A 24,944-nucleotide genomic window follows, 5' to 3' on the forward strand; every position below is an offset into this window, starting at 1 on the left:
AAACAAACACAGGGAGGCTGCTAAAATGAGGGGACAAGGAAACATGGACCAAATGAATGAACAGAACAAAGCTCCAGAAAAAGAATGAAACAAAATGGAGATAAGCAATCTATCAGGTGCAGAGTTCAAAACATTGGTTATAAGAATGCTCAAGGAATTTGGTGAGGACCTCAGTAGCATAAAAACGATCCAGTCAGAAACAAAGGATACACTGAATAAAGCTGAGAATCAAATCAATGATTTGGAACATAAGGAAGCAAAAAACAACCAATCAGAACAACAAAAATAAAAAAGAATAAAAAAAGTGAGCATAGTATAAACAGCTTCTGGGATAACTTCAAGCAAACCAACATTCACATCATAGGGGTGCCAGAAGGAGAAGAGAAAGGGCAAGAAATTGGAACTCTATTTGAAAAAATAATGAAAGAAAACTTCCCTAATTTGGTGAAGGAAATAGACATGCAAGTCCAGGAAGTACCAAGAGTCCCAAACAAGATGGATGCAAAGAGGCCCCCTCCAAGACACATCATAATTAAAATGCCAAAGGTTAAAGATAAAGAGAGAATCTTAAAAGCAGCAAGAGAAAAGCAGATAATTACCTACAGAGTAGTTGCCCTAAGACTGTTGGCTGATTTCTGAGAAGAAACTTTGCAGTCATGAAAGGACTGGCAAGAAACATTCAAAGTCATGAAAAGCAAGGAACTACAGCCAAGGTTGCTAATTACCCAGCAAAGATATCATTCAGAATTGAAGGGTAGATAAAGAACTTCCCAGACAAGGAAAAACTAAAGGAGTTCATCTACACCAGACCATTATTATATGAAATGTTAAAGGGACTTATTTAAGAAAAGATCAAAACTATGAGCAATGAAATGGCAATAAATACATATCTATCAACAATTGAATCTAAAAAACATACTAAGCAAACAAGAAGAACAGAGACAGACTCATGGATACAGAGAGTTTTGATGGTTGCCAAATGGGAGAGGGGTGTGGTAGAAGGGGTGAAGAGGTGAGTTGATTAAGAAGTACATACAGGTACAGAATAGCCATGGGGATGTAAAGTGCAGTATAGGAAATGGAGTAGTCAAAGAACTCATACACATGACCCATGGACATGAACAATGGTGGGGGGATTGTCTGAGGGGGGGTGTTGGGTGGTGGGGGGCAAAGGGGAAAAATTGGGACAACTGTAGTAGCATAATTAATAAAATATACTTAAAAATAGAAGTGTATTTTTATAACTATAGTTAATTGTATATGAATTTTGTGCGACTTACTATCCAAAACCCTTACTTCCATTTCAGTTTTTGTTTTATGGGGTTTTTAATTTATTTTTCTACTCACTTGAAGTACTCTCCAGGTAGGGAAATGAAAGAGTGTTCAAATAATGGATTATTGGAAAATTTGGTTCTTGTATGTTTATGAAATTTGATTATGCCGTAGCAAGAGCCCTGGATTAGGAATTGCACAACGTGAGTTAAAATTCTATTTTGGGAAATATGTAATCATGCTTCTAGCTCTGTAAAATAGAAATGATAATCCATGAACTTTCCACCTCCCAGGCTGATAAAAAGGTGAAAAGGAGTTAATTAATTTCTGCTAATTCCAGCAGAAACAGACTCACTTCTGATCTGGCTAGAATCATAGGACATTTAACCTGTGACAATGTTTTATGAGTACAAATTTCTTAGGGAAATAAATGGTCAGAACACACAATCAGAAATTCCTGAGGTCTAATTCCATCTTTTCAAGAACGCTATTAGCTCTGGGTAGTTAATTACTTTTATACTTATCAAATAAATTGAATTTTTGCCTCATAGAGCCCTATTAATAGCTTATTTAACCATAAAATCTTTTTTTCATATTCTAGGCTTGTTTACAAATTGATCCTGCTGAGAGAATATCATCTACTGACCTTTTGCATCATGAGTATTTTACCAGAGATGGATTTATTGAAAAGTAAGCCTTTTGAGTGAGTTTGGACTCCTTGGTATTCTGTATTAGGAAGTTTTACTAGCATGAGAATTGCTGGATAGGGTAATGACACACAACAGGAAAATTCAATCTAACGAAAACGTTCCTATGAGTTCCTGAGTTACTGAGTTCCTATGTTGACTAGGTATATGGTAGACTTAGAGGTATCACAGTGAAAATTCTAATAATAAAAATAATCTCAGTTAATATTCATTACAGTTACTATGTCCTAGGATGTGTGCTAAGCTCTTTACACACATCTTCAATGGTCATCATTGGCCAGAGATAACATTAAATAAATAATTGGTCATTTCTAGCTTTATTCCCATTCAGACCTCTGACTTAGAATAGTCTGGTATTTCCTCTTTTGATAGCATCTCTGAGCTATATATTAAAATTAAGATTTGTCTCCCAAAATGATTTTTTTCTCTGCTTCACTTATTCTCTGTTGCAGTGGCTATTGTTTTTTCTCTCCACCAAACTGGAAGTGCCCTAAAAACATGGACCAAGCTTCTCACAGCTATGCTGTTTCCCACATTTACACACACACACACACACACACACACACACACATTTATAAAAATTAAAATGTAAATCAGCCAAATTTCTTTAAAAAACACCATTTTCTTCTTAATTTTAATTTATTTTTAGAGAGAAGGGAATGGAGGGAGAAAGAGAGGGAGATACAACATCAGTGTGTGGTTGCCTCTTGTGCCCCCCCCACTGGGGACCTGGCCTGCAACCCAGGCATGTGCTCTGAGCAGGAATTGAACTGGAAACTCTTTGGTTCACAGGCTGGCACTCAATCCACTGAGCCACACCAGCCAGGGCACCATTTTCTACTTGGACTTTGAAAGAAATAGAAAAAGTTTCTCATTGATTGCAGAAGCATTCAGTTGGCCTTTGGATGTGAGGTCAGAATGATGGACATCAATGAAAAATGTGATGGAGTTAAGATCAGGCATGGAAAAGTCCAGGAACTGCCATTGAGGAGAGACTAAAATAAAAAAGGCAATGAAAAGGGAATCATTGAAAGTAGCTATGATAGAACTTCAGACATTTAAGGAATTTTAATCTAAAACAAAAGAATGAGGAGATGTATTAAAGCGCCATTTATGAAAAGTGACAGTTGAATAAAAAAAGTTGTTTTATGTCAGTTCTACACAGACTAAGTTGATATCCCCTGCACATTTAAATAATAATATTTTACTATTATGGGTGAAAGTTCTTGAGTCCAATTATTGAACCCTCAGAAAGTGTTTGAGGAAGACCTTTCCCTTTGGTTAGAGGACTCTTCCTTTCGTGAACCTTGTGCGATGCAAGAGTTTTGACAAAAGTGTGACAGAAGTGTGACATTTCCTCTTTCAGCCAAAGTAATCATACTTGTAATTTTCTTTGTCTTCTCATACTACCCTTCACTAGACGTGTCCCTCACAGCACTGGCAAGACAGGGCTGAACTAGGGAAGAATTCATTCACGACTGATATTTTAAAACTTCCCCAAACTGACGGCAATAGCTGCTCCAAGGAGGGGACTGTGCAACTTGGGGACAGGCATGGAAAGGCTTTCCAACACGGCCTTTTGAATTTTGAGCCATATGAATAGATTTTATTGTATATTCAAAAATAAATAACTTAAAGAAAGTCAAACTAAAACCAAAACAATCTCACTTCAATGTTGATATTCTGTTACATTTTGTACTAAAAATATTTTTTAGAGTAAGTAGGTAGTTCATCTTTTAAATACTGTTACTTTAAAGAACCACAAAAAGGACAAAGTGGCCTGAGTCTTCCTTGAAAAAAATAGTGTATTTATCAAAATTTAAAAGAAGTGCTTTTATGCCCTGGCTGGCGTAGCTCCGTGGATTGAGTGCGGGCTGCGAACCAAAGTGTCGCAGGTTCAATTCCCAGTCAGGGTACATGCCTGGGTTGCAGGCCACAGCCCCCAGCAACCACACATTGATGTTTCTTTCTCTCTCTCACTCTCTCTATCTCCCTCCCTTCCCTCTCTAAAAATAAATAAATAAAATCTTTTAAAAAAAAGTGCTTTTACTAAGTAAAGTTTGCATCATAAAAGGAATCTAATTCCTATGTTTATTTTGTAAAAGTTTTACATAGCATATTCCCATGGCAAAATTGAAACATGTATCTTTACTAGGAAGCAATTTGTATTAGGTAAATATAGGGCCATTTCTTGACATGCATTATTGACTGCTTATTTATGCTGTGGCTGAAATGTAAATTAATTGATTAAATGGTCCATTAAAGATAAAACATTCTATCTATATAAATAAAAAGATTATTGGTTGATATTGCTTGTTTTATCAGATTCATACCGGAACTAAGAGCTAAATTACTACAAGAAGCAAAAGTCAATTCACTCATAAAGCCAAAAGAGAATTCTAAAGAAAACGAATTTATGAAAGATGAAAGAAAAACAATTTATACTAATACACTGCTAAATACTTCACTTTTGGGAAAGGTAAAAACTGGTTTTCTTTTTCTCCAGTAACTGTATTATAGTTAGCACTCTGATGATAAAAATTACCCTTCTTCTGACTCAGATTTTGGATGTGTCTATTCCAGGAAATGGAAAAAGAGAAAAAGCCCAAGGAAATGAGAGTCAGAGTTACCAAAGTCAAAGGAGGAAATACCTTAGAACCAAAAAAGACAGAGTATGAAAGTGGACATGGTCAACAAGATGCAACTAAAAATGCTCATGCTGTAGCTCAAGATACAAAACTTGTAATCAGTGAGCCACCAGACCCTGCCATGCCCAGCACTAACTCTAATGGCATGAAAGACAGTCTACATGCCGGAGGTAGTATGATGATGCCACCTATTAACCTAACTGGCAATAATTTGTTGGCTTCCAATCACAACGCAAATCTCTCCCACTCCAGTTCAAGGTGAGTTCTAACAGAAAAGATGCAGAAGGAAATGGACCTAAGGAATACAATGTTCCTATATCATGGTATTTCAAAGAATCAAGTTTATAGTGCCTGTACATAAACAGAATTTGAAGATATATTGAAATTATAATCATATAATGGGCTATTACTGAGTCCTTATGATTGCTGTAGAAGAAATTAACTTTTCTTGGCTATATAAACATTAAATTTTTCACTAATGACTTTTGGGAAAACCTCAATTAAAAAAAAACTCTTAGGAAAGATTTTTTTTTTTAATTTGGAGAGAAAAAGGTAATATGACCTAGTTCTGGTATTGATGTGCCTTGGTATAACGAAGTAAGCATTATGTCTGTATCATAGCAAGTTCTCCAAGTGGAAAGATGATAATTGAAAATAATCTTTAATAGTCAAATGGTCTTTCAAGGTCAAAAGTTTTGGGAGGAAAACAACAGATTGGGCTAGTTTTAGCTTTACCTACTGATCAGATTGAGAGAGTGGTGCAGGAGTCTGATAATCAAGGGTGGTGTGGTGGATGGCAAGGGTCTGTCTGGCAAGGCATCGAGGCCAGTTCTAAATTTCGGGAAACTACTATGTGTCTAGATGAGGAAGGAGACTAGGTTCAATACCCCGAGCCTATCCTAGCAGGCTGGTTTGGGCTCTAAGTTGTGAAACTTAGTGCTCTGCAGAGGTGGCAAGTGCACCTGTCTGTGCCAGTCGAAAGGTACAGCAGGTTACAGAGTTACAGACAGCAAGAGCTCAATTGCTCTTTCTTTTAAAATTTTTTAAAAAATTTATTTTTAGAGAGGGGGAGGGAGGAAGAAAGAGAAACATCAATGTGTGGTTGCCTCTTGTGTGCCCCCTACTGGGGACCTGGCCTGCAACCCAGGCAAAGTACCCTGATTGGGAATTGAACCGGTGACCTTTTGGTTCTCTCTGGCGCTCTATCCACTGAGCCACACCAGACAGGGCCTTCCTTTTCTTTCTTTCTTTTTTTTTGGAATAAGTAATGGTTTCTTTTTAAAAAAAATTTTTTATTGTTCTTAATTGTTCTTGAGATGACCCCAAAACCATGGTTGCAATACCATGGTTGTAAATCAGCTTTGGACAGCAAGCTGAGAAATTCAGAAACTACTAATTAAGAGATCCAGGTTCAGATCAGATAGAAGGGACTAAGTTGGCTAGCTGGAGTAACCCTATAACACGGTCGTTACCACTGATGTTAGCTATGAGGGAGTTGTTCCCTGCTTTGCTTTCACCTCTCTACTTAGAGCAGCCAGCACTAAAGGACTGACAGCTGCATTTTGGCACTCAGTGTTCAAACAGTAGACTCCCGTGGTGTAACTTACACATTATTAAAGCTAAAACAGAAGCAGTTCTGGGGGGTTATAACTTCTCATTTGTTTTTAAATAATAGGTTAACTGAAAGAGCAAAAAAGAGACGTACTTCACAGTCTATTGGACAAGTTATGGCTAATAGGCAAGAGGATACGGGTCCCACTCAAGTAAGACAAGAAGCTAGTCATTGAAATGTATCTCTTTCAGCATTATCCTCCTGCCTGGCCCCCTGTCCTTTTCTCCGTCTCTAGAGTGCTAACATTTTTTAAAATGTGCTTTTAGTTTCCTTTTTTCCCCTCTGAGATGAAAATAGGCCATCACGTCCTTATTGCCTTCATCATTTTAGTTCATTTCCTTTAACTTGATTTGTGTATTCAGTGTGTTATTTGCGGGTGGTGGGGGGTGGATAAGTTAAGATTTTCACCTTTAAAAGTCACAAGACTTTTTGGTTTTTCATCTTCAAAAAAATGTTTTTAATATATTCCTATATAGATTAAAGCAACTACCAAATAGATACATTTTACTTTTCACTAGAAAAAAAATCAGTGTAGTCCATTACCTCATATGTTTTCATATAGGAAAGTAGCTTATTCAAAATTGAACCACAGTGTTATTTAACAATAATAAAAAGTCAGCCCTGGCTCATGTGGTTCAGCGGATTGAGTGCCAGCTTGGGAACCAAAAGATTGCCGGTTTGATTCCCAGTCAGGGCACATGCAACCTGAGTTGTGGAGTAGGTCCCTGGTTAGAGATGTGTAAGAAGCAGCTGATCAATAGTATAATAATAAAAAATTGAAGAGACAAATTCATCTAAGAGTAAGTAACTGGTTAAGTACATTAGAGTATATCTACACAGTGGGGTACACATATTACTTTGTGGAAGATTGTTCATTAACTTAAGAAAGTTTTTTTTCCTTTTTATTTTTAAACTAAAGTTGAACACAACATTATATTAGTTTCAGGTGTCCTTTTTTATTCTGTTGAAGTTCTCACTAAGTTCCTCGAGCATCCTTATAACCATAGTTTTGAACTGTGTATCTGGTAGTTTGCTTGCCTCCATTTTATTTAGTTCTTTTTCAGGAGATTTCTCCTGTTCTTTCATTTGGGACCTGTTTCTTAGTCTCCTCATTTTGGCTGCTTCCCCTGTGTTTGATTCTATGTATTAGGTAGAGCTGCTATGTCTCCTGGACTTGGTAGAGAGGCCTTATGTAGTAGGTGTCCTGCAGGCCCAGTGGTGCAGCCTCCCCAGTCACCCAAGGTGGGTACTCCAGTGCAACCCCTGTATGGGCCATGTGCACTGTCCTGTTGTAGTTGAGTCTGGATTGCTGTTGGCACGTCACTGGGAGGGACTGACACCCCCCAGGTCAATCAGCTGTGAGGACCAGCTGCTACTAAAGCAAGGACTTGCTTCAGTGGGGCTTTGGTGCTCATCAGGTCTGCTCCTTGAATGTGTTGCTCGTGGAGGTGGTTGAGTTGTAATCCTGCATGGTCTGAAGCTATCCACTGGGTTCACTGGCTGCTTTGGGGCCTCCTGGGATGTGCAAGGTCATCCGCCGCTTGTGCACTGCCTGGAGCCACCTGGCATGAGCTACAGAACAGTGTGCAGATGGCTGCTGCTTGTGTTGGTCTTGGAGGGGCCTGGGAGGGGCCAAGCTGTGAACCACATCTGGCTGCTGCTAGTGCCATGCCTGGGGCAACTTAGTCAGAGGTATGGGGTGTGCAGAGACAAGATACTGCTTCTTTGAGAGATTTTATGAAAGTCCAAAGCCCGAGCCAAAAGAGGTCATTTATAAGAAAAGGCCACTAGAAATGGCTTGAGTGGCTCTGCAAGTTAGGTGGGGTGGGGTCTCAAGGAATCACTAGGGCCCTGGCAACAGTGTTGGCCAGACTAGTGGAGACTCAGATATGGATCCAGCCTGCTGGCTCTGTGGGGAAAGGGCTCAGCAAAGAAACAGTGGCCTCTGCCTGCACTTCTGTTGGAGAGAAAGCTGCCTCTCCAGCCCTTACCCTGAAGCCAGGCAGTTCAGTTAACATAGGAAAGCTTATACCATTTGTTGTCAAATGAAGAAAAACAGGTAACATAAAAAGTTTTCCAACCCTGGCTGCTGTGGCTCAGTTGGATTGAATGTCAGCCTGTGAACCAAAAGGTCACTGGTTTGATTCCCAGTTAGGGTACATGCCTGGGTTGCGGGCCAGGTCCACAGTATGGGGCGTTCAAGAGGCAACCACACATTGATGTTTCTCTCCCTCTTTCTCCTTCCCTTTTCCTCTATAAAAATAAATAAAATCTTTTTTTAAAAAAAGTTTTCCAGAATGCTGGGTTCACAAGTAATTTTTTCTTTTGGGTTTTCTTAGTGTCCAGAGCACTTCATTTTGTAAATAGAAAAATAAATTATCAATAAAATGCTCTGAAGAAATTTGTCCAAAATCAGAGTGCCATGAATAGGATTAAAAATTAAGAGTTAAGATTATGGTTCTCATGATCAAGATTTTATTCTTAGAATTTAATATGCTAAAAAAAATGAAGGTTGTTGCTATGGTCAGGTGGCTAAGTTGGTTGGAGTGCTGTCCTGTGCACCAAAATGTTGCCGGTTCAATTCCTGGTCAGGGCACATATCTAGGTTGCGAATCCAATTCCTAGCTGGGGTGTGTATAGAAGGCAACCGATCCATGTTTCTTTCTCACATTGATGTTTCTCTCTCTCTTCCTCTCTAAATTCAATAAGAACATATCCTCAGGAGAGGATTTTTTAAAAAGACTTTATTTATTTTTAGAGAGATGGGAAGGGAGGGAGAAAGGGGGAGAGAAACATCAGTGTGTGGTTGCCTCTCATGTGCACCACTGGGGACCTGGCCTGCAACCCAGGCATGTGCCCTGACTGAGAATTGAACCAGCAACCCTTTGCTTCTCAGACCAGCATTCAATCCACTGAGCCACACCAGCCAGGGCAGCATTAAAAAATAATTAATTAAAAAGTTTGCTTTATGAAACTCTAATTGAACTTTAATCTGGTTTACATGTTTATTGGTATTCTATTCTACTAGGCATTGTTATGCCTATCTTACACCATCCAAATGGCTAATAATTCTAAACTTGTCATTCAGTAGTTGCACTTCTTTCTTTGAATTAATTCTTGTTTATTTGTTTGTTTAGAGCCAAATGGAGATAGCTACATTTAATGAGCACACAGGTCAAAGTGACCAAATGGCAAATGGAAACAAAAGGAAGCTGAATTTTCCCAGACCTGACAGGAAAGAATTCCACTTCCCAGAACTGCCCTTCATAATACAGTCAAAAGAGACGAAAAGAATGGAAGGTACACATTTGTTGCACGGCAGCACAGGTCTCCAGATGTCATCTTTCATAAAACTGCTTTTTTTAATGTAACTTATTTTATAATGTGATTTAGGTGGGAAATAGTAAATTACTGCAAATATTTTCAGCAGATGAGAATTTTTTCCCATACTTAAATAAAGGGTAGGACTTAAAGGAGAAAATTTTAAAGAAAGATTAAGAAGACTTTAAAGTGTAAATTTGTCACTAGCTCAGTATTGTTGAAATGTTTAGAACAGTATTTGAAGAAAGTGGTTTTGACTTATTATATGATCTGGAGCAACTCAATTTCCTATGCTTCTCCATGATTATTTGTCCATATAATGGCAGGAATTATATATGGGCTTCAGGAACCCAAGGATTTAGTAGATTATAATTTATAACATGTATTGGTTTCTTCTAATGAAACTCATTTACTCTTTGAAGAACAGTGACACCTTGTGAAAAGTTAATGTAATAGCAAGACTATGGTACTTGCATAGCTCAAGAGGAGTTATCCGATCCACTTTTTATTCTTTAAAATAATCAGATTCATTAATTTTTCTTCAATAAATCAATTAAGATTTTAAAGCCCCAATTTTACACATGTTCATAAAGTTCGTATAATGAACCTAGAACATTTATTATAGTATTAAAAAACCAAGTAAGTGTGATTATTGAGCTCACGGTGACAAACCTTACGTTAGGACCCCAAAATGGTGAATATATAAATATAATCTTAATGCAATTGTTCTTAATCATTTAATTCATTTATGTGAAACGACACTTTTTAAAAGAATTATATTCAATACTATTTGCCAGCTGCTGTTAATGTGCACCTGTTAGCAGAGGTTGGGTGGACCTTGAACTTTTTATGAGCACAGTTTACTCCCCTCACCCACACTGCTGACGTGTAAGACGCCATTGCACCAAGAAAAGCCTAATGAAATATTACTTGATAATGCTTTCCCCCAAATCTATACTATCAGTTACATTTGGCATATAATATCCTTTTAATTTTCAGGGGCCCAAGTCACAGAATTAAAAAATAAATGTCACCCTGGTCAGGTAGGTCAGCTGGTTAAAGTGTTGTCCTGATACTCCAAGGTTGCAGGTTTGATCCCTGGTCAGGGACCATAAAAAAACCAACCAATGAATCCATAAATAAGTGGAACAACAAATGGATGTTTCTGTCTTTCTCTCAAATCAATCAATCAAAATAAATACATAAAATTAAATGTATTCTACATTTTTATGCAGTCATAAAACAAATAATTTATGATTGGTACATTTTACAATTACAACTCATGATTTGTTCAGTTCCTTTATAATAAAGTGGGAAACTGACTTAAGTGGATATCAAAATTTCCATTAGAAATTCTTAAAAAGGAAAGTAAAATTTCAATGGAAGAATAACAAGTTGTCATTGTTGTATATATTTTTGCAAAAGTTAAACAGATAAAAGTGCTGAAGAGGGAATCAAAGAAAACAGATTCATCTAAAATACCAACTTTACTTAATATGGATCAAAATCAAGAAAAACAAGAGGTAAAACTTTTTGTTTATAGCTTTTACTGAGGAACACTGTTTATAATCCTTCACTTGGTGTGTAAATGTAGTTATTATTGGAAAGTAATATAAAACTTCGAAATTCTGTAATCTTTGAATTCTAGAAACAGATCTCTATTTTCCTAGAATAACCATTTACTAAAGGTTCTTAAGGCGTTTCCGGGGGTGGGGGAGGCAGTCAGCACCAGCCTCACGTGAATGTTGGGGTGGCGGTCGGGGAAGAGTGTGTGTGTCATGCGTGTCACCTAATGCTGGCCAAATAAACTGTGCCTGAGGAAATGAATAATAGTATAAACATATGGTTGTACTGGCTGCAGGAACAGACAGATGTATTTGTCTTGAGCTTCTTCCTTCCTATTTTTTCTCGTTTGTTCCTGCATCTCTGCTGTGCACCTGCCATCCTATTTTCACAGATTTTTGCTCTTAGCTAGTTGTCAGATAATCTTGTGGAAATGTCCCAGCCCCTACCCACCAGAGAATCTTGAATTTTATTTAGAAGTCTTGAAGCCCCAAACATGCAAATGAATACTCCTCTCACAGGGGTGTCCAACCTGCAGCCCACAGGCTATATGAAGCCCAGGATAGCTATGAATGCAGCCCAACACAAAGTTGTAAATTTACAACTTCCCCTTCCCCTTCTCTTAAAACCTTTTTTGCTCATCAGTTTTTGTTAGCATTTGTGTATTTAATGTGTGGTCCAAGATAACTCTCCTTCCCGTGTGGCCCAGAAATGCCAAAAGGTTGGACACCCCTGCAAGGTATTCTTTTTAGAGAAGGGGATTGTGGTGAGTACTCACTGGATAAGATCACATAGCTGGCTTTCTATTTCTGTGAGGTCATCAACTTTGTTATCTCAGTTTCTTATTTTTTTGAATAAAATTGATTATATTTTTATTTGTGATAAAATTAGCACATACCGCTCAAGGAAAATGAAAGAAATTAGAAAAATCAAGAAACTTTGATCTGAAACTACTTAAAAAGGCATTTATCTAAGTCTATTCAATCTCTACAACATTCAAATAAAATAGTTATCAGACATTGTCACATATATTTTCACAGTGACATTTATACTTTATTCTTGGCCTAGAACTTGTTAAGAATGCGTAAGTCCACTTTGCAGAGAAAAGGCATTTTCTAGATAAAACAAGAAAACCATCAATGCTCATCTTTTAGTTCATTATAAAAAGTAAAAAGGTGGCTTTAAACTTGGGTGATTTACTGATGTCACAGCATGTTGAACAGCACACCATTTGCACGTTTTTTGAGTGATTGGTGAGTTGGGGCTCCTGAGCTGGGCAGGCTGGTGCTGTGCTACGTGGGCTTATCCCACCTTCCTGTGAGTCACCCCTCAACCCCAAGCCACAATTACATTCCAACACAAGAAGAAAGGAACTCTTAAGATAGTTCTATCATTTTTTAAATACAAAAATAAATAGCAAGGGAAAGCCCCTTGCTCATGTGGTATAGAACTCTTGAAAAGATGACATTTTTAAGAGTGACTTTGAAACAGTTGTTATCAGAATAACAAGAAGTCGTATGATGCCGGTTGTAGTTTATTTGTACTGTCCATTCAAATGCAGTTTTGACAAGTGACTGAAATTGCATCTAAGGCTAGTCCAAACGCTTTTAATAAATTAATGTCAGAATTAAGAAAATTCCCTAAATTTTGAGTTGGTAATTTGTTTTGTTTTGAATTTGGTAATTTGTTGTTTTAGAGCACCAGAGAATATCACATGTTTTTAAAAATATAAGAGGTAATAGCAACTTACTTGTTTTATTCTTGGTTCTGTCATTGACTTGTTTTCGAATTACCTGATCAGATCCAGGCACTTCCCAGGTGTACATTAAACTCATTTAGGCATTTTAAATGAATACTGAAAGAGTACATATATGCATTGAATAGACTCTATGACAGAGAGAGAAACCCTAAATTACTGCTACTGAGCTAAGTAAGAGAAAAGCCCACAAATAAACTACCTCAGTTCTGTTTCGTGATGATGATAGGAATGCTTTGCTAAATAGTCTCCCTGTGCCGCATAAAACAACCTCCAGGTGCAAAGTACAAGTGCTTATCTGTGGCTTAGCCAAAGACTCACCATTTCCTCAATTAAGGTCCTGTTTCTATTTACTTTTTTAGAATACAGGAAATGCACAAACTGAAAGGAAGAAGAACCCGCCCGATGTAGAGTAGAAAATGCAGCAGCTGAAAATTCAGGGAATCCCAGAATCACTGTATGGTTTTTTAAAACAATCCTTTTTTAAATATTACATGCACAAAAATGTTGACTAATAATTCTACAGATATATTATAAAATCTGTGAAGTTATGTGTGTATTCACCTAATTTGTTTTTAAATGTATTAACTTTAAATTATTCATGTTTTCTTAATTTGAACATTAATTTATGAAAACTGCTTGACTGGTACATTCTAATATAACTACAGCTTACGTTTAGTTATATAATTTTATCTGATGGTATCTCAGTTCATGTTTCATTGGCAGTCCTTCTTGGCTTTAGTCCTGAGCACACCAGACACTTCTGAGCAAACACATACACTTGATAAGCAGGCAACACGGGTTTGATTGCGCACTGAACACTTGGAAACGGCGTTTAAACATATTGTGGCGGCTGTGTTTAATAAGGGTGGAAGTTGAGCAAAGCACTGAAGCGACTCTTTTGGCTTGACCAGCATGTTTATCACCTAGTAGTTTGATAGACTATGTTGTTACATATAATTTAACATTAATAGGCAGAGTTTTGGCAGCATATATTTACATTCTTATCTCTGGTTCTTACTTGGTTTCCGATTTTAGGGTGGAGATGGCCATTGTGAAGGGCGGAGTTTGAAGAGGAACGTATTTTTTTTGTGGTAGTGTCTTTGAAATCTTAAACTACAAATTGGCATGTCTTCCCTTTTTGTTTCACATGCGATAGGAATGTAACGGGCTGTTAAGATGGCCATTCATCCGCACTAGCATCATCCACCTTCATTTTGTTAGCAGACAGGTCACTGTTTTCTCCTTTCCTCTAAGGACTCTGTCGATGTAACGCTCTGATTGGGAATTAAAGTCATCTCCTGTCTGCCTGCCTCTTTCCTTGCCATGATTCATGAGTAGGTAACATCCTGTCACAGGGCACACACGGTACTTCGCTGATCTCTGCCCTCTGCTGGTCAAGTACCCTTAACTGTCAGTCGTTTCCTAGGAGGCTTAGGCTTTCCAAAGTGAGTTCTTAATGAAATATCTGACCCATTGTTTTAAAAGCTATTCAATACAATAAATTAAATAAAACAAAAGCTGTTTATTGCCATTACATGATTAAACCTATGTTCTGTTAGTCAGCTATGAAAGTATTTATTACATTTATAAAGGATCTGTAAATTATATGGTATTCAAATGTTAATTATTTTGTTATGCTTTTAAATGACTATTAGTGGTCTTCCTTTTCTGTTTAATAAAATAAACTATATACAACCCTGAAGAAGTATATACCAAAATTCTCAATTGTCCTATAGTTCAAAAACAATAAAATGAGATTATCTGATGTTTTACCGGAAGTCTACCTGATTTTATATTTACTAAAAGTAAACATGAAGAATAAAGGAAAGCATAACTTCTTTAATATATTATAATCTCTTTGAGTCTCATCAAAAGTGGAATGGAATTCACATCCGTGATGATTACACATGCTGCACCTAACAGACCCCCGTTAGTAGCTCTAGCTCCTCCAGGGAAACTGAGTTGTCCCCTGTGGTAGGTTTAACAGTTATCAGTCCATTCTTTTTCTGCTGAATTTTATATTTGTGGATTCTTAGATCAATATCAAAGGATTATTTTTTTCAATTTCTACCAAAAAAATGCCTTCTGGGATTTTTATTGGGACTGTGTTGGATCTATCCACCAACTTGAGGAGAATGAATATCCTAATCACATCATCTTCCAACCATGAGTATGGTACAAACTCTCCATTTATCTACACCTTTAACTTTTTTGTAATAGTATGTAGCAGTCTTGCACATTATTTATTCAATTTATTCCTATGTGTTTTGTTTTTTGATGCTGTTATAAAAGGTATTTTTTAAAAGATTTTTTAAATTTATTTTTTAGAGAGAGGAAGGGAAAGAGAAAGAGAGGGAGAGGAACATCAATGTGTGGTTGCCTCTCCCATGCCAACTGAGGACCTGGCCCACAACCCAGGCATGTGCCCCAGACTGGGGAATTGAACCGGCAACCCTTTGATTTGCAGGCTGGCATTCAACCATTGAGCCACACCAGCCAGGGTATGGTATTGGTTTTTAATATCATCTTCTGGTTTGTTGTTGCAGTACAGAGGTATAGTTTGTTTTTCCATATTAATCTAGTGTTCTGAGACCTTGCTAAATTCACTTATTAGTTCTAGTAGGTTTCCTTCCTTTGTTCATTCATGCCTTCCTTTTTTTTCTTTGCCTTCTCCTGGACCTCTTCCTCCTTCTTTTTTTTCTTCTCTTCCTTCTCCTCCTCCTTCTGCCTTTGTCTTCACCTTCTTTTTTTGTATATATCCTTAGGATCTTCTATATAGGCAGTCATCTTTCTTTGCAATGTCTATGCCTTTTACTACTTTCTCTTGCCTTATTGTACCAACTAGGATGTGTGATAGTGTTGAACAGAGTAGTAAGAGTGGACGTCCTTGCCTGTTTTCCTAAACCAGAGGGAAAACATTTAGCCTTTTCTCATGGAAGTTAGCTTCCTTACGATGTCAGCTGTAGGTTTTATGTAGATGACCTTTATTAGATAGAGAAAGATTCCTTCTATATTTGTTTGCTGAGTGTCCTTACCATGAATAGGTGTGAAATTTTGTTAAATGCTTTTCCTGTATCTATTGAGATGCTCTTATGATTTTCTTCCTTTACTGTTATCTTTTTTAGTATCTTTTGTTATAATAAGCCCCTTTCTGTGATAGCAGAGTTTATGCTAATGGGTCGACTCCTAGAGAATGGGGGCTGGTTACCAGCGGTACCAACCACATGATTACAGGGTTGGAACTTTCTCCCTGACACTCTGACCTCTGGGGAGAGGGGAAGGGCTAGAGACTGAGTTCATTAACAATGGCCAAAAATTTACTCAATCATATTTGTATAATAGGACCTCCAATAAAAACTCTAAACTGACCCTGGCTGGTGTGGCTCAGTGGATTGAGTGCCAGCCTGCGAACCAAAGTGTTTCCCATTTGATTCTAAGTCTAGGGCACATGCCTGGGTTTCCGGCCAGGTCCCCAGTAGGAGGTATGCAAGAGGTAACTGCATGTTGTTGTTTCTCTCCCTCTCTTTCTTCCTCCCTTCCCTTCTACAAATAAAGTCTTAAAAAAATTTTAAACTAAGGTGTTTGGACCACTCCAAAGTCATTGAACAAATCAAGGTCCTGTGAGGGTGGTGCACCAGAGAAGAAGGCACGGAAGCTCTGCACCCCTTCCCACGTACCTTGCCCTATGCATCTCTTCCACTTGGCTGTTCCTGAGTTGTTACCTTTATAATAAATTGATAGTAAGCAAAGCACTTTCTTGAGTTCTATGAACTGTTCTAGCAGTTTATCAAACCTGAGGAGAAGGTTGCAGGAATTCCCGATTTAAAGCCAGTTGGTCCAGTACAGGAGGCCCAGTGTGGCAGTTGGAGTGTGAAGGGAGGGGCAGTCTTGTGGGACGGAGCCCTTAACCTGTGGGGTCTGCACTAACTCCAGGTAGTGTCAGAAGTGTTATGAGTAGAGGAAAGAGTTTTTCCATTTATTCTTCTTTTTTTAGCTTCTGAGGAAAATGAGGTCATTGACTTGAGACTTTTCTTCTTTTCTAATATAAGCATTTAAAGTTTTAAAGTTTCCTCTTAGTTGCATCTTACAAATTCAAGTGATTTGATATCCATCAGTAAAAATATTTTCCAATTTCCCTTTGGGTTTCTTCTTTGGTCCATTTATTTTCAACTAGTTAGGGTTATTCCAAGTTTATTACTGTTCTTGGTTTTTAACAATTTTTTAAAAGATTTTATTTATTTATTTTTTAGAGAGGGAAGGGAGGGGGAGAGAGAGAGAGAGAGAGAGAGAGAGAGAGAGAGACATCAATGTGCAGTTGCTGGGGGTTCTGGCCTGCAACCCAGGAACGTACCCTGGCTCGGAATTGAACCTGGGACACTTTGGTTCCCAGCCCGCACTCAATCCACTGAGCTACGCCAGCCAGGGCAATGTTCTTGGTTTTTAATTCAATTCCATTGCTGCCACAGAATGTACTCTGTATTATCTCAGTTCTGATAATTCCATTGAGACTTGTTTTGTGTCCCGGCATATGGTCTGTTTTAGTGAAAGTTGCATTTACAACTGACAAGAATATGTATTATACTGAAGTTGAGTGTAGTGTTCTATTAATGGCAAGTAGGTCAAGTTGACTGATAGAGTGTATTAGGGTTCATATCTTTACTGATTTTCTATCAGCAGTCTATCGATTGCTGAGGGAAGAATACTGAAATCTTCTACTATAATTATAGATGTGTCTGTTTCTCCTTTGAGTTCTCTTAGTAGTTTCTTTATGCATTTTCAAGCTTTGTTATTAGGTACATATATATTTCAAACTATTATGTTTCTGATGAAATTGAAATATTTCATCAGAAATATTCAGACCCCACAGGTTAAGGGCTCCATCCCACAAGACTGCCCCTCCCTTCACACTCCAATCTCAAGTCTGGGCCTCCTGTACTTCTGACCAACTGACTGTAAATCAGGAATTCCCATAATCCTCTCCTTGCTTGGGTTTGATAATTTGCTATCTGCTGTCTAGTATCTGAAAACAGTGTTTTATATGTTTTTTTCCAGTTTTATCATTCCCTTTTATCAAGGTAAGACCAGTTACTCCATCATGGCTGGAACTAGAAGGTCATTTAAAGAGTTCTGGAGTGGAGTGGAGATCTAGTCACTGTGAATAAGGGAGATCTGTTGAATAATATCCTGACATTTATCTTAAGCACTTTAAAGAACCTTTAGAGCCATCACAAAAAGCTATAGCTCTATCTTACATCAAATGTCCCTGATTGATTGACCACTGTTTTAGTTTAAGACCATTACTAAGGGTGTGGATATGGAGATAGGAACTTGTCCCTTATTACATAAGTAGTGGCTTGCCCATACTTTTTGTTGATTTTGTTGTCATTCTTACTCTGGTTATTGTAATGATTATTTATTTTGTGAACTCTGCCAATAGTGTGAAAGCTTGAAGTATGAAACTATGAAGTTTGCCAGTGAAAGTTCAGCACTAGACATAGTTGGTAGGATGTATAGTTTACTGGCTGATAATACTTGTCAGAAGGTATTATTCAGGTAAGTGTGTTTTCATTTTCCTCATGTGATTGTCTTGTAAATATTTGTTACAAAGCTCTTTTAAAAGAGCTTATTTGTTTTTAGAGACAGGGGAAGGGAGGGAGAAAGGGAGTAAGAGAAACAATGTATGGTTGTCTCTTGTGTACCCCCTACTGGGTACCTGGCCTGCAACCCAGGCATGTGCCCTGACTGGGAATCAAACCAGCAACCCTTTGGTTCACAGACTGGCGTGGGTGTTTTTAATAAAATTTAAATTAGATTATGTTACTTCTCTGCTCCAAGCCCTAGTGCTTTTCACTTCACTCAGCAAAAGCCAGAGACATTACAGTACCCGACATGGCCCTACACAGTACGCCTCTGTCCACTCTTTGCCCAGGTTTGCTACTGAGACTATTTATTGCTCAGTCTGGTCCAGGCCCACTGGCCTCTTTGCTGTTCCTAACTATGCTCCTGCCTTAAAACCTCAGTTTTTGCTGTTTCCTCTGCTTAGAAATCTTTCCCCAGGTAACTGCATGATTGATTCCCTCCTTATTCTCCTTCCTGTTGTTTGGGACAACCTCTTTACTGGTTTTTACTCATAAATGAAGTCTTCTCTACCATTTTACTTAAAGTTACAGCTCTCCCCATTTTTATTCCCCTTTCCTGTTTCACTTTTTATATAGCATTTCCCTGTCTGATAAGCTATATATTTTACTTATTTTGTTTATTAAATGGTCTCCATCCACTAAAATAGCAACTACCTGAGCATAGGGATTTAGAGTTTCATTTGCTGCTGTATTCCCTATGCCTAATACCTAGCATATACTGGAACTCAATAACATTTGCTTTCTGAATGAATCAATTTATTAAGTACTTTACATAGTAATCACTTGAAAAAACAATGAAGAATGAAATACGGGATAATTTTATAGGTGGGGTAGAATATGTTCTCTATGACAGGATAGTATTCACTGTTCAAGTGGCCACCTGAACAATTGTCCAATTGTTCAAGGAATAAGTAGCAGTGACTCGGCATGGAACTTAAAGTTGAAGGACATCAGCTGAACTTACTGTTCGTTAGTATTTTAATGAAGGAATTGAAATTTAATTGCAGGATAACAGAGGGATGCTCATTAAGAACAGAATTCTGTGGATTCTGTTGGAGATTCGAGGTGTCGGATAAATTAGAAATTTGTTTCCCAAAAATTAGAAAGAGGAAGGAGACAAGGAAATTCAGATAAGGCAAGTGAAAGGGAAAATAGAAATAATGCTCTGCAAAGTGAGTCGCAGTATATGGGTCAGATTTCCACATTCCCCACCTAATGTCACCGCAGTTTTGTTTTTCAGCCACTGTGTGTCAGGAGACCGGGAAAGTCCTGAAGTATACACTTAGAACTTGCTGTAGAGTGGGAGAGTGTGTAAGTCCTCTCAGTGTTATGCAGATCTCTCAATTAGCTCTCTTGGCTTAGAATAAGTGAAATGATTTCTTCGCTTAATTGGGTGGATATGTGCAGTATTGAAAGAATAGACAGTCCCATGAAATGAAGTTTGCCTGAGATTGACTTCCAAACTGGCTTTGTGTTAAGGTTCTTGTTCTTCCAAATTAGGTTTCATTTAATGGATAGCAGGATACAGGTTGCAGGTATCCAGTGGCTATTACATAGCCCATATACCCCTCTTGGCAAAGAGTCAAGATGAATCTGAGGTTTTCTTCTAAGTCATATAGTCCCAATGTCCTCCAGGGGGAGCTCAGGATCCAGCATTTTCAGGACCTGGAGACAGTCTGCCCTGGCGACAGAGGACTAAGCCCCTGAGTCCTGCTGAACTGAACTAGTATATGAAGAGGGGGTACTAATATGGCAATGTTGTTTGCTCTATATCAGTGCTTTTTGCTCCCCTAGATGAGAGATGCAGTGAAAATGCACGCTAGGAATTTGGTTTCCTCAGATGAATGACTCTCAAGTTTTAGGACTTTCAAACAGAACCCTAGATTATTTATATACATTTCAGACAGCATCTCTAATGAGTCCCTAAGTAATTTCTTTGTGACTAGTATCATATTGAACTATATTATTACAGTGTTGAAAGAATCTGATGTCTCATGAAAAACTTTAAAAACAAGATTTATTGTGGAATAATTCTGCTGTCAGTAGTGTTGTTTGATAAATTTGAGTTTGGAAAGTTGCTTTCTTTCATTTCTATCCACCCAATAGAATATCTACTAGTAGCAGACTATTCATTAAAACCATACCTATAAAACACCTGGGGTTTTTAAAAATTTATTTATTTTAAAATTTAAAAATAGGGTGTTGAGAGGGTGACTTACTGGTTAGTATGGTGTTTATTTATTTCGGAAAAGAGAAAGGAGAGAGAAAGTGAGGGAGAGAAACTTTCATAAGGGAGAGAAACATCTATCAGTTGCCTCTCTCATGCACCCAGTCAGGGAACAGAACCTGCAACCCAGGCACATGCCCTCACCGGGAATGGAACCAGCAACCTTTCATTTTGTGGGATGTTGCCCAACCAACTAAGCCACACTGCCTAGGGCTTGGCCTTCTTTCTTTTTAAAAAATATTAATTGAATGAGTGTTTGATTTTTATTAAAAGCCATATAGTAGCCCTGGCGGGCGTAGCTCAGTGGATTGAGCGCGGGCTGCGAACCAAAGTGTCGCAGGTTCGATTCCCAGCCAGGGTACATGCCTGGGTTGCAGGCCATGACCCCCAGCAACCGCACATTGATGTTTCTCTCTCTCTTTCTTTCTCCCTCCCTTCCCTCTCTAAAAAAATAAGTAAATAAAATCTTTTTTTAAAAAAAGCCATATAGTAGAGATTAGTAATAGTGTCCAGATTAGTATCAGATTGCCTGAGTTAGAATCATGTCCTTTACCACTTTACCAGGGCGTATGTGTGTGGTGCTCTATGGCTTCAATTTTCCAGCTGGAAAATGGGGACAAAAATATCTTATCTCTTAGAGATATTATGAGGACTTACTGAGATAAGGTTTAACACACAGGGCATAGTGGATTTATGTTAATGAAATTTAGTTATTCACAGGGCCTTTGGAGTCTCCCTCAAAGATGCAGGATAAAGGTCTTTCATTTTAGTTCTGCTATCTGCTTTTATCCTGACTTCATTCCCTTTGGTAGTAAATTAGGTCTAGAGGTGCCCTCTACTGCTGTTGCATCTACCTGCGAAATTCTGAGGGTATTTGTGCCTTGGTCTCTGTTTGTCTAGATATGAAGTTGGAATGGGTGACGCATCAAATATATACTCCGCATGTAAAAAATGTTGCATTTAACACAAGAACAAACCTGACATTTAGAGTTTTAAAAGAGAACTGTATGACATGTCTCCTTTTGTAGTTGCAAGAAAATGTTGGCAGACTCAGTAGCACTTTTCAGAGTTGTGCCACATCAGAGGGGAGATGCTAGCGTTGTAGTTCTGTTCCACCCTGGGGAAACCAAGTCCAGACCAGCAGTTCCAGCTTTTACCTTCTGAGGCTACACTGGATTTTCTAAGTCCTCGTGCACTAGAGGAGCAGGTGAGGTGAGGTAACAGACTCGACTGTGTTAGGGTGTTGAGAGGATGACTTACTGGTTAGTATGGTATTGTGGAGCCTGAAGCTTTTAAATCTGAGGGCCTTTTTTGAGAAAAAGAATAAAAAATTGCACCCTGGCTGGTGTGGTGCAGCGGATTGTGTGCCACCTTGTGGACTGAAAGGTCACTTGTTTGCTTCCCAGTCAGGGCACATGCCTGGGTTGCAGGCCAGGTCCCTAGTTGGGGATGTTTGAGAGGTAACCAATCAATGTTTCTCTCCCTCTCTTTCTCCTTTCTTTGCCTTCTCTCTAAAAATAAATGAATAAAATCTTTTTAAAAAATATAAAATTACAATTAAAAAATTGCTAAATCTGTTCTCATGGCCTTAGAAGAAGCCTATACAGAGGAAGAGCCTACACTGGCTTCTTGGCAAATTTGTCTCTGCCAGTGGGATTTCCATTACTTGGTTCTTTGTGGCCATGAAAAGTCATGCAGGGAGTGGACTATGGCAGAGGCAGTGGCAGCTGAATTGACAATCAACCAGGTCAAGTTCTGAAATCTTTTGGGTAGACAGTCATGTGATAATTGAGACTGCCTGCTTTAGTCCTTTGACTAAGCGGAATTGTACGTGGAAGAGGGTCACAACTGGCAGCTCAGTGGTTGCTGCTTTGTGCCACTTATTTCCTTTCATTTGCAGGAAGGAACACAGACTGTAGTCACAGTGGTAGGAAGCATCCTGATGCATTTAACGCCTTGCACAATAAAATCAAAATTTGACCCATTAAGTCTGACTTCTGTTTTTGCCACAGTAATAAAATCTTACTTTTGACATCATGAATCATCTCTTCCTCCCTGAAAAAAAAAGCACTTATCTTGTCACATCATTGTTTTCTTCCTTGAGAGACATGTGCTGCTCTTATAGCTTGACTGCCACCTTTGAGGATATTGGTGGGTATTATTTCAAGATCTATATTTCTGACACTGATATTTTTCTGAAGCCCCAGTCTCCATATATTTGCTAATATTTCCACTTTTCATTTTTATGTTTCTTCAAACTTATCTAAACTGGATTAATTTCTCCCCAAACCATATATCCCTTTTCTCCTAGATTTTCTTGTTTTTAAAAGTAGTACATGGTTTTCCCTTGCTTGAAACTTGACATCAACTTGATTTTTTTCAGTTTTCATATTCTTGATAGCCACTCAGACATCATGTCTACTCATTTATTCTTCCTAACACATTTTGATGCTTCCACGTTGTATTAATTGTTTATGGTTAACTTATGTAGCCTTCCTTGTATGACTGGACTCTTCCCATGCAAGATTCATTTTTTCTCTACATTCCCATTTTTTAAATTTTTTATACTATATATTATACATATAATTATATGCTTCACATCCTATTTTGTGATGCTAGTTATCTCTTAATTTATACCTTTGTACCTTAACACCCCACCCCCAGTGCCTTTATATAGTCATGTACCTTACTATGTATGGAACAAATAGTTAAATTCAAAATGACCTTGGTAGTGTGGAGACTGGCTGAAGAAGAATCAATGGATAATGTTGAAAATGATAAATAATAATCTGAGGCCTGGGTGCCACTGAGCAAAGCTTGTCAGGAGAAATCTTGGGGTGGGAGCTAGTGGTGTCCTGCTGCAGTTTCTTTTTTAAAACTTCAGAGCACACACATTCTGCTTGTCTTTAGGAAGGCATAGTTGAAGCTTTTCTGAAGTTTCAGCCTCTTTAGATCAAAAGCAAATCTAGTTTTTCATGTCCGGTAATATGTATATGAGGTATCTTGACAACATCCTGAAAAATTCCAATGATAAAACCTCTCACGGTGGGTAGAGTGTTGGTTTTAGTAGACCACTCAGGTGAAAGGAGTTAACTTCTAGGCTCTAAGCAAGGTAAAAATTTGTATGGGAAAGTGTGCATAAAGTGGAGTCCTTAGAAACAGATACCCTTAGCAAGGAGAGAATTAGACAAAATCTATTCCTCAAAGAGAGGCTGCAGAGAAATTTGTCCTATCCTGCGTTCTGGATGGGGACCTTTTCCCTGAGAAGTCACAACCATCTTTCACTCAGGTTTTCTGTCAGAATTCACACTACCTGTGATTAAAAAAACAAAGATCAGAATGTAGTTAAAGTGCTGATGAGTAAGTGATGAAACTAGGTGCCTGGCAGAAGCAAACCCAAACCCTCTCCAGAGGAATGCACTTTAAGTGAGGGCCTTAAATCATTTCCACAGATAAATTTCCTGTGAACACAAACTCACTATTAAAAATCACAAACAAGCCCTGGCTGGTGTGGCTCAGTGGACTGAGTGACGGTCTGTGAACCTAAAGGCTTCCTGTTCAATTCCCATTCAGGGCACACGCCTGAATAGGACAGCCAGTGGAGAGGGGTCTCGGCACAAAGAGAGGTGGGACGGGGCACATAAGGCATCCCGGGTGCACAAGACCACAGTGGGCGGGCCCTCAGTGCACAGGTGGTGGCTGGCAGACCCTGGGTGCAGGGTGGCAACCGGTAGACCCAACAAGGCAGCAATTGTGAAGCAAGGCACTGCACGCAACCCAGGATCCCAGCGCCGGGAAATAGAGCCTTGGGGCACTGATTGAAAACACCTGTCGGGGTTGAGGCACTGGGAGAAACTCCCAGCCTCACAGGAGAGTTCATTGGAGAGACCCACGGGGTCCTAAAACATGCACAAACCCACCCACGTGGGAATTAGGACCGGAAAAGCCCAGTTCACTTGGAGGAAGCAGCGGAAGGGACTGAAGTCTAACAGAGAGCAGAGCAGGCGCCATTGTTACCTCTCAGACCCCTCCCCCATAGACAGCATCACAACCCAACAACTGGGTTGACCTGCCCTGGTGAACACCTAAGGCTCCACCCCTCACTACGTGTAACGGGCACCTGAAGACAAAACAAAACAAACACACAAAAAATGGCCCAAAGAACAGATCAAAGCATCAGAAAAAATACAACTAAG

The 24,944-nt window shown here is 38.6% G+C and overlaps 1 protein-coding gene across 2 annotated transcripts in view; it reads left to right on the plus strand.

The window, feature by feature from the left end:
- The window catches only part of CDKL3 (cyclin dependent kinase like 3), a 38,714-nt gene extending 24,083 nt beyond the window's left edge, over positions 1–14,631 (plus strand). The window contains exons 7-13 of one of the 2 annotated variants that reach the window (XM_045818634.1): positions 1,874–1,962; positions 4,305–4,458; positions 4,563–4,885; positions 6,303–6,390; positions 9,377–9,539; positions 10,986–11,083; positions 13,242–14,631. In XM_045818634.1, coding sequence (XP_045674590.1) covers positions 1,874–1,962; positions 4,305–4,458; positions 4,563–4,885; positions 6,303–6,390; positions 9,377–9,539; positions 10,986–11,083; positions 13,242–13,295 — 969 coding nt within the window. In that variant the 3' untranslated portion in view covers positions 13,296–14,631. The remainder of the gene's footprint in view (positions 1–1,873; positions 1,963–4,304; positions 4,459–4,562; positions 4,886–6,302; positions 6,391–9,376; positions 9,540–10,985; positions 11,084–13,241) is intronic. The other variant, XM_045818625.1, reaches the window with a different exon arrangement.
- Positions 14,632–24,944: the final 10,313 nt, after the last annotated feature.

This window comes from Phyllostomus hastatus, unplaced genomic scaffold, assembly GCF_019186645.2.
Source record: "Phyllostomus hastatus isolate PE091 unplaced genomic scaffold, TTU_PhHast_1.1 phas_contig_150, whole genome shotgun sequence".
Lineage (NCBI taxonomy): Eukaryota > Metazoa > Chordata > Mammalia > Chiroptera > Phyllostomidae > Phyllostomus > Phyllostomus hastatus.